Source organism: Suillus subaureus, assembly GCF_016647635.1.
Source record: "Suillus subaureus strain MN1 chromosome Unknown BJ212scaffold_513, whole genome shotgun sequence".
NCBI classification, from domain to species: Eukaryota; Fungi; Basidiomycota; class Agaricomycetes; order Boletales; family Suillaceae; genus Suillus; species Suillus subaureus.
In genome coordinates this window covers 1-12,831 of record NW_024539069.1, presented here as the reverse complement: position 1 = coordinate 12,831, position 12,831 = coordinate 1, and the positions used below count along the sequence as shown (strand labels likewise).

Below are 12,831 nucleotides of genomic sequence, written 5' to 3'. Positions count from 1 at the left end.
AAGGACTACCTTAGGGATAAGGAATAGCAACGGACTTGATCACATGTGCATGCTGATATCTATTGCCATCTGCAGGCCTATAATCAGTCATTAGCTCCATTCGCTGGTGGCCAAGCACGGCCTTTCTTGGTGGAAAAACCTTCCAATCAATTCCGAAATCCAGATTCTTAGACTATGTTATCATGATTGGCACAAGCATGGCATATGCGTAGTACTCGACTCGCGGCATGCACATCTGGGGAGAGCACAAACGACGTGTTCGTACACTCAATATGTCAGCCCTTCGTCTTTCCCTACAAATTCTTCACTAGTTACTCGGCGCCCTTGCCAGTCAATTATAACAAAGTACTACCTCAGGATGAGAAATGGAAACCGACTGGATTATGCGTGGATATTAATTATTATCTATGGTATATTTACTAGAGAAACAAGAAGCTGGCCTCCTTCGTTCTGTCATAGCAATGCCTGAGTCGCCAACGCTTCTCGTATCTTCCCCTCCCCTGCGCCCATGTTGGAGACGAGATCCTGAATGCATCTCCAATGCGCGCATATGAGATATCGCCCACACGCGCAACAGGCTTGAACTTCTGAGGTCGATCACACCTCTCTCTGTGAGCATGTCTTTGCGCACGTGGATGTACTTGACATGTGCGAGGATCAGCGTGCTGGTGTGCTCGCCTGTGACTGGGTGCGCAATGTCTATGCATTTGAAGAGCTGTTTGGGAGCCGGCGTAGTCAGCGAACGAGCGCGCCAGGCATGAGATGAAGTTACCTCGCACTCCATGCTAAAAGCGCTTTCCTTGATGCGGGAGGCTCTGATTTGCACCTGAACAGCTTGTTGTCAGCGCATACAATAATCACAAAGGTGCATGCGTACGCATTTTTCCTTCGTCAGGCCACTGATACTCCACTCGTCGAAGCCAGGAGGAGCGTCTATCGCAGTTGCATTTCCATTCTCGATGAATGGCTCGCTGACGATGTTCACGCTAAACCCCTGGCTGTTCTTCAAGTTCACGGCTGTGTCTTTGAGGCCGCCCAGGGCATTGTTGTTACATGCGAATGAGATGATAGGCGGGTAGTTCGTGACCTAGTATTCAAAGAGTTTATTTAATCGATGAAGAGACATGTTTTTGTGTGTTGCTCGCTGTGTTGAACCAACTGGTGAAAGAAAGCGGGGTAAGCGTGCAGAGCGCGTTAGATAGCGGAAGCGCGTCTTACCTGTAGGGTGCCAGGTTCTCTATGCCCTCCTCATTGATCGTGGACACGAATGCGATGGGACGTGGCACGATGCCCGAATTCAAGAGCTTGTTGATATCACTGTCGATCGCGGTCACAATCATGACTGAGCAACAATTCGAGGAGTACGTACACCTTGTCTATTTCTGCTGTGTTATAGACTTTCCACCCAGCAGATTCGCCTGCGATCCAGTCTTTTCCGGCAGGAGTGGCGTCGACTCTCTGACCGTACGTCCATGATGGATTGGGTGATTGGGTGTAGGTGGAAGAGGTGGTGGAATCGAATGGAGGGATGAACATGGTGGACTAGCTTGATGAAAACAGGGAGACTGACCTTGGATTTATATCCGGTTACATGGTTGCAGGTAAAGGCTGGTTTTCACAGATACGAGGCTGATAGCGCTGATCCGCGATGGTGTCCGACAGTCCGAGTACATGCTTGAAATTGCTTACCATAGTTGCTTACTACTGAGCACGTGCATAGCTTCTGACTTACATAATACTGATCGTTATCCTTTCTATTCGCTCCATCCCTTATTGGACCTTGCATCTTCTTCAAGACGCTGTGTTTACCCTTCCCAATCTCCTTCGATTGTCGTGTGTCTTTTCTAGATTAGCAATCCTTTGTCTTTGTTCCGCTCATGGGCTATAATGAAGTTCTTGGCGGCATCCATCACGGCAGCATGTATCCTGAGAAATAAGAAATGAATTTATCTTCAGTTTGAGATACAAAGTCGATAAGTTGAACAGACTTGTATGCCAACAGAATCACCAATATTAATGTTTCGTGCTTACGAACGAGACGCGCTAGATGAAACCAGTAAAGAATGCGATGTTCTGATGTAGTATGGTTTAAATGAAATACTAGTTTCAGTATGACAATCGCATGACGAGCTCCACAAATCACCGTCCTCGAGAGACTCCTGCGCGCCCATGTTGTTATTCAAGGTGCATCTGCGCGATAGCGCGCAGAAACCTCGGTCTCCACCTTGTTGACACTCTAACCAATATCAATTAAGTACACCGCAGTCTCACAAGGAAAACGGGCAATATGAAAGTACCTGCCCTCCGGGACCTGAACTGCCAGAGAAAGTAACTTCGACTAGATCTTTCTGGATAGTTTTGGAGGTTCGAACGCGCGAAGCCAAACCTTCGCACCGTCCTGATCTTCTGCGCAGGATAGGGAAGCGGTCGAGGGAGGGATGGGAAGGGTATGAATTAGACGGCACCTCTGAGTCCAGGTGGCTGTTAGTGCATACCACGACTCTCCTGTGATTCGAGGAATCATAAATATACCACTCCCAACATTGGTATGAAAAAATAGGAGCTTGTCAGTGCCAGTTGAAAGCGTTGACCCACCAGGGCTTGAGTAATACTTGGCACACGCGCATCACATAAATTGCACTTATACAAAGTCATTGCTGTCTCACGCTAAACATGGTTTTTGTCCATGACTACGACTGCGATTACAAATTCCAATATCAGGAAGGGTCGAGCGCCCAATCAGATGGTGTTAGTCGTGGGTAAACTCACCTTATAGAAACAGATTGTTGTTAGTTTCATTGAGGTTTTACCAATGGGATACCAACGTCCGCCATTATGTCGCAGAAACCTGGAGTTCACCGTGTCTCTGGAAGGGTTCACTGCAATTGGCAATGGGATATATCGCCGGCGTACCCGCGAGCAGTGCCAGGATATACCACATTGCCAAATTGAGTCGATATCCGTGATAGCATAATAACTAACGCGTCACGTCCAATCATTAGGAGTTTCGCGCCCGTCTTCGTCAAGGCTAGTCGTTTTTCTTCCGTCGCAGGTTCTGTCTCCTGAATTGGAAGCAGGAGTGCTCTCTTACTTGAAAATGTCAGTACAGGTCCTTTGAATCAGAGGATAAAACAAGTTATTCTATTGCAGTTGCTGACCAAGATTTCCTTCCGGGCGACCACTCCTGTGAAGATGCACCACTGAAAGCACCTCGATTGTCTGTGTTTAATTGCTGTATTGCCTGACAGACTTCGATTGTATGTCATGCGGACGCACATCATGTTATCAAGTTTTCAAAACTCTCTGACACATAAGCTTCCATAGAGGGCCCTGGAGGTTTAACTCGAAGTCGGAATGCTTGCAAAGGGGGTGGTGCGGAGAGGCACTGATGTCGGAACCTAAATTCATTTCTCATTGCTTAGGATGTATGCCGTCGTGATGGATGCTGCCAACTGAGCGGAACAAAGACAAAGAGTTGCTAATCTAGAAAAGACACAGAAGAAGATGAGGTCCAATAAGGGATGGAGCGAATACAAAGGATAAGGGTGTGTCAGCGTTGCACAGGGCGATCATCGCGCTAAGTATTATGTAAATTAGAAGCTGTGCACGTGCTCAGTAGTAAGCAACTATGGTAAGCAATTTCAAGCATGTACTCGGACTGTCGGACACCATCGCGGATCAGCGCGCTATCAACCTCGTATCTGTGAAAACCAGCCTTTACCTGCAACCATGTAACTGGATATAAATCCAAGGTCAGTCTCCCTGTTTTCATCAAGCTAGTCCACCATGTTCATCCCTCCATTCGATTCCACCACCTCTTCCACCTACACCCAATCACCAAATCCATCATGGACATATGGTCAGAGAGTCGACGCCACTCCTGCTGGAAAAGACTGGATCGCAGGCGAATCTGCTGGGTGGAAAGTCTATAACACAGCAGAAATAGATAAGGTGTACGTACTCTCGAATTGTCGCTCAGCCGTGATTGTGACCGCGATCGACAGTGATATCAACAAGCTCTTGAATTCGGGCATCGTGCCACGCCCATCGCATTCGTGTCCACGATCAATGAGGAGGGCATAGAGAACTTGGCACCCTACAGGTAAGACGCGCTTCCGCTATCTAACGCGCTCTGCACGCTTACCCTGCTTTCATCCACCAGTTGGTTTAACACAGTGAGCAATACACAAAAACATATCTCTTCATCGATTAATATCTCTTTCGTACTAGGTCACGAATACCCGCCTATCATCTCATTCGCGTGCAACAACAACGCCCTGGGTGGCCTCAAAGACACAGCGTGAACTTGAAGAACAGCCAAGGATTTAGCGTGAACATCGTCAGCGAGCCATTCATCGAGAATGGAAATGCAACTGCGATAGACGCTCCTCCTGGCTTCGACGAGTGGAGTATCAGTGGCCTGACGAAGGAAAAATGCGTACGCATGCACCTTTGTGGTACGATATATGTGCTGACAACAAGGTTCAGGTGCAAATAGAGCCTCCCGCATCAAGGAAAGCGCTTTTAGCATGGAGTGCGAGGTAATTCATTTCATGCCGGGCCCACTCGCTCGCTACCACGCCGGCTCCCAAACAGCTCTTCAAATGCATAGATATGCGCACCCAGTCACAGGCGAGCACACCAGCACGCTGATCCTCGCGCACGTCAAGTACATCCACGTGCGCAAAGACATGCTCACAGAGAGAGGTGTGATCGACCTCAGAAAGTTCAAGCCTGTTGCGCGTGTGGGCGATATCTCATATGCGCGCATTGGAGATGCATTCAGAATCGCGTCTCCAACATGGGCGCAGGAGGAGGGGAAGATACGAGAAGCGTTGGCGACTCAGGCATTGCTACGACATAGAACGAAGGAGGCCAGGTTGCTGTTTCTTTAGTAACATATACCATAGATAATAATTAATAGATATTAGCACGCGTAATCGAGTCCGTTGTCATTTCTCATATCCGAGGCAGTCCTTCCTTATAATCATTGACTAGCGCGAGAGCGTGGAGTCACTAGTGAGGAATTTGTAGGGGAAAGATGAAGGGCTAGCATATTGAGTATACGAACAGGTCGTTTGGTCTCCCCAGATGTGCATGCGGCAAGTCGAGCACTACGCACATGCCATGCTTGTGCCAATCGTGGCAACATATGTAATCTAGAATCCATCGTCGGTGGGGATAAGCACTTTGATAGCCCATCATGCACATGTGCAAGCAAATATTCAACGGTATTCCGAATTTGCTGCAACTTCGTGTCTGTTGTTGAAGATCTCAAGATGGTCGAGGTACAGGTGCAAAGTGGGTGCATACATGTAACACAGGGTCGACCAGTCAGGTATCTTCATCTACAATGTGCATTGTGTACACTACAATATCTCTAGTGTCTTGACATCTATAGTATCGCAAATAGAGGTAATGTCTCTGACTTGTGCGACGATAACATGATCTGACGCAATTCTCTTGTATTCTCCGCCGCGTTGCCGTGCTAGCAAAAATGCGCTAAATGGCTGTCCAAGACGAACAATCAATCGTAAGCTTTGTGAGTGAGACTCCGAATCAACCGTCCCTTCTTCTCCTGGGGGCACAGGAACAATATCGTCTAACGAAGGCCCAGGTGAGGTCCAACATTCTTCCATGCTCTGCGAGGCGTCGGGAGAAGGGGGAGGCTCTGCGTGGCTGGGAAGCTCCGCAAAGTCAGGCAGCTCCAGGAGATCACGATTCCATGGACGAACAAGATAGAATGTTTGCAGAGCCGGTCTCCCAGGCCAAAACTGGGTCAGCTTGTCTTCTGTGGTGATCAACAAATCATGAAGCCCTTTGGCCTTGACTTGATACGTGAAATTGGCCCCCTGGTTTAGACCAGGTTTCCCTCTGACTTCGGTGACGAGGAATGCGATGCAAGGCACATGCAGCCGGCGGTGCGCGAAACGAGCAGCCCTCAGGGAGCCAAGCTCACGGTACAATCCAAAGCCATCTCTACAACCACAGCATCTTGCAGCGATGAGACAGACGTCTGAATATCATCTTCGGAAAGAGATGGCGACCATGGCGGGGGCTTGATATGAAGTGATCTCCGCTGGCAAACAGCTATTGAATTCGGATGATTTCCCGACCCAGTCGAGCACACTGACGTCACCCGAATGAGCAACAATCTCCTGCAAGAGCCGCCCGAGCGCATTTCGTTTGTTCTCACCATACATTACTGGTAGGTGGACGCCGAAGATGCCGAATAATGAGTACGCGATGTCTTCCTGCAACGTGGTGATACGCGTCGATGCCCATTGGAGTTTCTCTCGGGGTTTCTCATCCCCGGACGGAATGTGATGAGGGACCGTAAATCTATGCCTGTAGCATCTCCCCAACTCCTGCATGATCGCCGTAGACTCCTTGTGGTTGGTAGACTGGTGGTCGACGTATAGGGTCCAATCCTGTTGATAGAAAAGAATGACTTTAGGAGCCAAGAATTCTTGGACTGTCCATCCTCTCTTGTTCCAAGCACTCCTGGCCAACGTACAAGATTTGGATGAAGGTAGAACGTCCGACAGATAGACAATTGTGAGCGCTGAGTTGTGATACCAACAAACATGGAGTTGACCGATTTTTGGAGCTCGACATTGTTTTTCTGGTCGATGCAGCACGTGTCCATCCACGCCCATAGGAAGCCCGCGTCCACGAGTGATTTCGCAGAATGACTGCAACTTCGTGGTGCTGTCAACTGGATCCAATTCGTACACGACCTTGTCTTGGATGTCATGCAGCAGCGGCTCCTTTTCTCCCCACCTATGTGATAGCATGACCCAATGAAAGTACTTGGCCACCACGTCTCGGATGTGCTCCAATTTGATTTCCGCATTCTTGATTATAGATGCCAACAGCTCCTTGTATTCTGCACTCGTCTTGAAAGCATGTGTCTGGGCCTCTCGATCACATAACCACCCATCGGATGTGTTGATTAGACGAAGTGGGGCATTGTCGAGGTGAGCATGGAGAACTTGTCGGATAGTGCTTTCTGCTTCAAATGGACTGATACAGTGTTGGTACAGCTCTGGACGAAGAGTCAGGTATGTGACACGTGTGTTACTCGGGGCTTACTTGTATTTGCGAGTCGGAAGCCTCATCCAGTTTTAGCAACATGATTTGGAAAGCTTCGATGGCTTCGTCGTAACATTGCGCTCCATGAAGCGCCTCGTGCTTTAGCTGGTATCCAAGATAAGCCGAAGGATTGAGTTCGATGACCTGTCCATGTCTGAAGTAAGCATAGCTTATTGTGAAACAGATGCCGCCGCACCTTTTCCGCATCGAGAAGTGCATCCTCCCATAGCATTTTCAACAACCTCGCCTTACTTCGGTTTGCAAAGATGGTATCGGTTGCAGAGTCCAGCTCGATCGCCGCTGAGTACAGTTCAATGGCCCGGTCGTAGTCCTTCTCAGCAAAGGCAGCATCTCCACTCGCACCAAGCTCAACAACTCCATTGGCAGCATAGAGCGCGTTGCATTCTCGCATGAATGCTAAGTTATATGCGCGTGAGGATTGTAGCCCGGGCGACATTAATGAAGACTTGCCAGTAGACCATTCAAGGCAGCTCGCCTTCATAGTTTCGTCACTCATATCCATCATGTATCGGTGCGATTCGACTGCTTCTCCAAGCCTGCCTGCGCGAAGGAGTGCATCGCACTTTTCTTGTTTGCATTTTGCCACAAGGACTCGAGGTCCCACCCGAAAAAGCTAGACAACGCACGCCGTTAGGCATGGACAAAAACTCACGGTTGCGTTGTGTTCACGTACCACCACAAAGTCTTGGTATTTAGAATGAATGTCCAACTGCGATGTGCAAGCGCTGGCCTTGACAGCTGCGGTGAAGTGGTCAGCAGCTTCGCTGTGACGCCCGCCGTCTGAGACATTGGTACCCAGGAGGACGCATAGATATGCCTGGCGCGCGGAGTTAAGAAAAATTCTGTCACACACGAACCTGGATTTGGCAGAAGTCACAAAATACATAAAACTCACTTCTACGACACGACACGCAAGAGTGTCGGTTTTGGGACAAACAGCAGCCAACTCTTGGACCCGCAGCATTGCGTCCTCATGCTGATTTCCATTGAAAAGTGCAACGGCCTGAGGATTGTGTTGAAGTAAGGAATACGCGAGAAGAAATTGGCGTCCTTGCCTCAATCAAGAGAAGAAGAGTGGTCTCCGAATCACTTTTCGTGAACAGCGATGCGAGGTCAAATGCCCTTATCGCATCGTGCGGGTTATTCTTTCCGCACAGGGCAATGCCCTTGGAGATATAACCTGTCAACGAGGAGTGGAGACTGACGGACTGCCCCACAGTGAAAATTAGCAGGGGATCCATGATGGATCAACGAATTGCACCTCAAGTGCGTCTTGAAGTGCGTGGTCCCAGTCCTGTTTCCGCGACATCACAAATGACCGATTTGCATAAGACTGATAGTTGTTGACACCGCTGCCTTGAATCTCTTGCGTTAACAGCTCTTCAGCGATTAGCAAGTCCCCAGTTATGCACGCGTTGCGGAGTTCCGTGTTTATAGCAAGGACGTGTGACAAGTTTCCAGTTACGCGAGAATTAAGGATGCCACGTCCATAGCGAGAATCTCGCCAGAAGTGCTTGCCCGTATCTCAGACAGCAGGGGGCGCACCTCTGTTTTCTGAAAAGCTTCACGGATATGGGTTTGCGAATCACTGGTGAGCAGGATGTGCATCACGGGTAAACGAGGCTCACGAAGCACTTGGGCAAGCAGGGTGATGAGATCGGCAAGCTCAACTTTGGATGTACATTCATGAAGGGCATCGACAACAAACACCAAAGGTGGACACCCGCGCAGCCTAGCCCAAAGCCACCGGAGAGGTAAGAGAAAGAGTGCTTCCATCTGGTCACGAAGAGACTTGTCGGGGTCTAGAAGGGCTGGATTGTCCCGGATGCATCTTGCCATGTCATTCCGGATGACAGGATGAGCGCTCACAAGCTGGTAGGCAAGTGTCGCAAAAAAATATCCAGTTGTTGAGCGTTTCGTGTGTTTGCGCGAGAAAACGAAAGATCCCGCGAGCCGCTTTTCGACATTCTGATCACCTGCTATCTTCAGGCCTTTCATCCTTTCAGCTGCATTGAATGCAACAGCAGACTTTCCGACACCCGCTTCCCCATGAAGCCAAATAAGTCGGCTCTTGCTTTCGTCGTCCAATAGTGCGTTGACGCAGTTGGTAAGATCTACCCAGGACCCTTCCAAATGTCTCGGATGGGGCTGGCGTTCACGAGAGTCATACTCAGCGCCCTTGACAAAGACATGGGACAGCTTCTCCCAACTTGAACTGAAAGCCTGATCATCCGACATAGCCTGTTGATGACTGATTGACAAGGATTGACGATAGATTATGACACTAATTGTAAGATGCGATAGAACAACGTACTTACTTTGGAACGACAAAGTGAATAGATATTGATGATCTCGACGGACGACGTATGTGGATCCAGTCGCGAGAATCAAGTGTTTCGTGAAACGATATATTAACCGTTAACGTCAGACGGTAGTGTGACCAGTCGTCGGTAGGTTGTTGTTCGAGTCCGGCACGTGGGCTTCTGCGAGGATACTATACCTCACGGCTGAGTCGTCACCCCCATAAGTCGTCAGGTCACGCTTTTGTCACAGCAGGTCACTACTGCCGCTTTCAGAATTTGCTCGGCAACATACAGTAATACAGCGGTATTTGCGTTTGCAAATTTCATGCACTCACCTGCAACACAACAACGCAACATTTCGAAAATCGCCTTGGGCGATGAACTTAATTATACATAAACTTCGTAGTTTCAAATTTTGAAGCACATCAGATAAGTCGTTGTTGCACGATGAATGTTCACTAAATTTGAGCCCTTATCACCTGCACACCGTCATTTGCGTCGACTCGAAAATGGTAAATGAACTTCTGCGATCAGTTCGCATTACGAAATTACTAATCGATGACAGACCCTCAATGCCTAACAGTTGTCCTCGCCATCTTCACCATCATCAGACTCGGATTCCTCAGCTGCCTCCTCATCAACGTGAACAATTGTTGGCTTTGGTAATGGTGCTTCAAGTTTGCCAAGTTTTGGTTTTATCCACATCAGATGCCGTTTCTCCACCTTGGCTTTCGCCTGCTCTGCCATCAGTGAGCACCTGAGTCCTTGATATTGTAGCCGTGGGAATTACATGAGGGCCTAATTATTTTACTCCCAAAGATGACCATGTATACTACGAGAAAATTGATTTGTTTGTAGCTAGCCATGTATACTTACCACTATAGACTGGCAAGATGACTTTGTGAAAAAGTTGTAACATGCCACCATCACAACTAACAAGGGTTGACAGAGCCCTTATATTGATGTTGTTGAGCAATCTCACTTGATGTCATTTATGCTTCATATTAGGAGATCATTCAAGACTTTCCCAAGGACAGTCATTTTAGCACGGGCCAGCAATGATAGATTCGCCTGTCAGTTTGTGACAAATTCATGAGACATCACCATCACAGGCAGCAAGGGATGGGAGTGTACTCCCATTAATGCTGTTGAACATCCTCGGTTGCAATCAATTATGCACCAGATTACAATGTCATCTAATACATTCCAAAGCACAGGTCAACAGGCTTACATTCACATACCCCTTCGAAATATCATTAGATGCAGCTGCAAACACCAGCACAGACTTATGGCGCATTCTATCAACTTCTTCGAAATGTCTTATTTTACATGGTTTATGTTTAAAATTAAATTGTTATCCAGGGCCTTCTAGAAAGAAGTGCCTTTGACAATTGCTAATGCATGTTGAGTAGCATTCCACCTCGTTTCAAAATTGTGATGTTCCACCATCACTGCAGACCCTGGCCATGTGAGCTTGGCCCACATCTTGAAAGTTTTCAGGCAGTGAGGTGTAGAATGAAAGAGCACAGGCTCAATATATGGTGACAACTAATAGGACGAGGAACAAGGCAAGTAAACATTTAGTAGGACTGTTCAGAAAGACAAACAGTCAGTATCCTCTTCCTCGTCCTCATCCTCCTTGGTTTCCTCCCCATCTTCAAAATCCCTCTCATCTTCACTGTCGTCATCATCACCTTCACTCTCATCATCACCTTCACTCTCATCATCACCTTCACCCTCATTGTCACCTTCGCCATGGTGTTGAATATTGCTCTCCCTGTCATTGGTTCTGTCATTCTCAGAGTCTGACTCAGAACAGTCTGCTAAATCTGCATTAGCATAATCTCTTGTCATCTCCTGCATGATGGTGGGATGTCTGATTCCACAGTGTGTGTAATGCATGAAGATGTCTCGATCCGCGAATCTGAGTGATTTGCAGCTTAAGTAAGAGAAAATGAGATTGAACATTGCACTTACATGCCAACATAATATGCCTCCCAGTTGTCTAATCCATCATTTTGACATGCAAATGACTTTCCATAGCACAGAGAGCTTGTTCCCCATCCAGAAGCAAAAGCTGGAATCAAATGTGTGCTTCTGATGACCTGGCTGGGATTGAGAAATCCAAATGCATCGGAGTCAGCCTCTTTGATGAAAGCTACCTTTGGCAGTTGAGTGCAATTCATCCCTGACCAGTGACCGGTCAATGGGGCTAGCCATCTAACATAGAGAGCTTCAATATGGTGCGTTTTCATCGAACCATCAGCATTAAGCCATATGTCCATGTGAAATATGCCCAGAACACAGGCATACCAGTAAGGGTGTTGGGGTTTTGTTTCTGTCATATCCTGTATGCCAGACATAGATCCCATCATATTCCCACGCTTTCCGGACCTATTTCCGGACCCCATATCCGACTCATTCCTGGATCCCCTATCCTGTCCACCCTATGCACATTCCATCCAGCAAGACATCCGGACTTTACCTCCTCTTGGATTCTGGACTACATCCACCACCTCACATATCTCAGTCCTGTTTCCGCCCTACCTTCTGGATCCCCAGATCTCTGGACCTCCAGATATTAACTGTTACTATCTCCGGACCTATTCCCGCCCTCTATCCGAGATCCTGCGCCTATCCCCATTTAGGCATCTCTGCCTTTCTGGTTCTCGGTTATCTCTGTTTCTGTCTTGCTGATTGATCCTTGTACTAGTTTCATCTCTGAGTTCATTTACTTATGTTCTGTCTTACTTACCAATGTGTTTCCGCATGCTCGTACATAGCCTTACTCCTTTGCTCACTGATCCTCTTGGATAGCCTCTAGTATATAACCCCTGTACAACTACAGTAGAGTCCTCAGTCTGAATATCATCTTAGTTCCTACTCTATCATCTTAGATCCTGTTCTACTTGCCAATCATCTTCTGGACTTCAGTCCGTCTGAGTCTTGTCCTTTTCCATAAGGCCTAGGGATGGACTCCCTAGGCTGGAATTCCAGACCTCCGGATTTGTCCCCTATGTCTCTGTCCCAAGTCTAGGGATTGCTTCCCTAGGCTAGAGTCTTGCCTTTCCGGCACTTACCCTCTTTCTGGACTTAGGTCCACTTCCTGTCCCTCTGACTCTACCTTAGGGTAGTCTACCTCCGTTTGCTTCTATATTGGACTTCGTCTGATGTAGCCCCTATTCCTTCTGGACCTCCTGTCCTCTATACCTCTGGACATCCTGTCCTCGGATGTTCTGCCCTCCGTACCTTCCATCCTGTTTTCCTGTAGAAGTATTACCTTGCAGTGGGAACTCTCCTGAGCATTTCCTGCATTCCTCTGGAACTCTCCTGTGCTCCTCCAGAAGTCCTCTGGACTTTGTCGGACCATCATCAGACTTCCTCTGAAAAGAAGGGCACATACTCGGGTAAG

At 48.0% G+C, this 12,831-nt stretch overlaps 1 protein-coding gene across 1 annotated transcript; it reads right to left on the bottom strand.

Annotated features, from left to right (window-relative positions):
- Window positions 1–11,291: 11,291 nt before the first annotated feature.
- BJ212DRAFT_1236607 (uncharacterized protein) lies at window positions 11,292–11,743 on the bottom strand (the record flags this gene model as incomplete). Its single annotated transcript, XM_041329542.1, has 2 exons — window positions 11,292–11,343; window positions 11,397–11,743. Coding segments are annotated over 2 exons (399 nt in total), but the record flags the coding sequence as incomplete, so codon positions are not given.
- Between the last annotated feature and the right edge of the window lie 1,088 nt (window positions 11,744–12,831).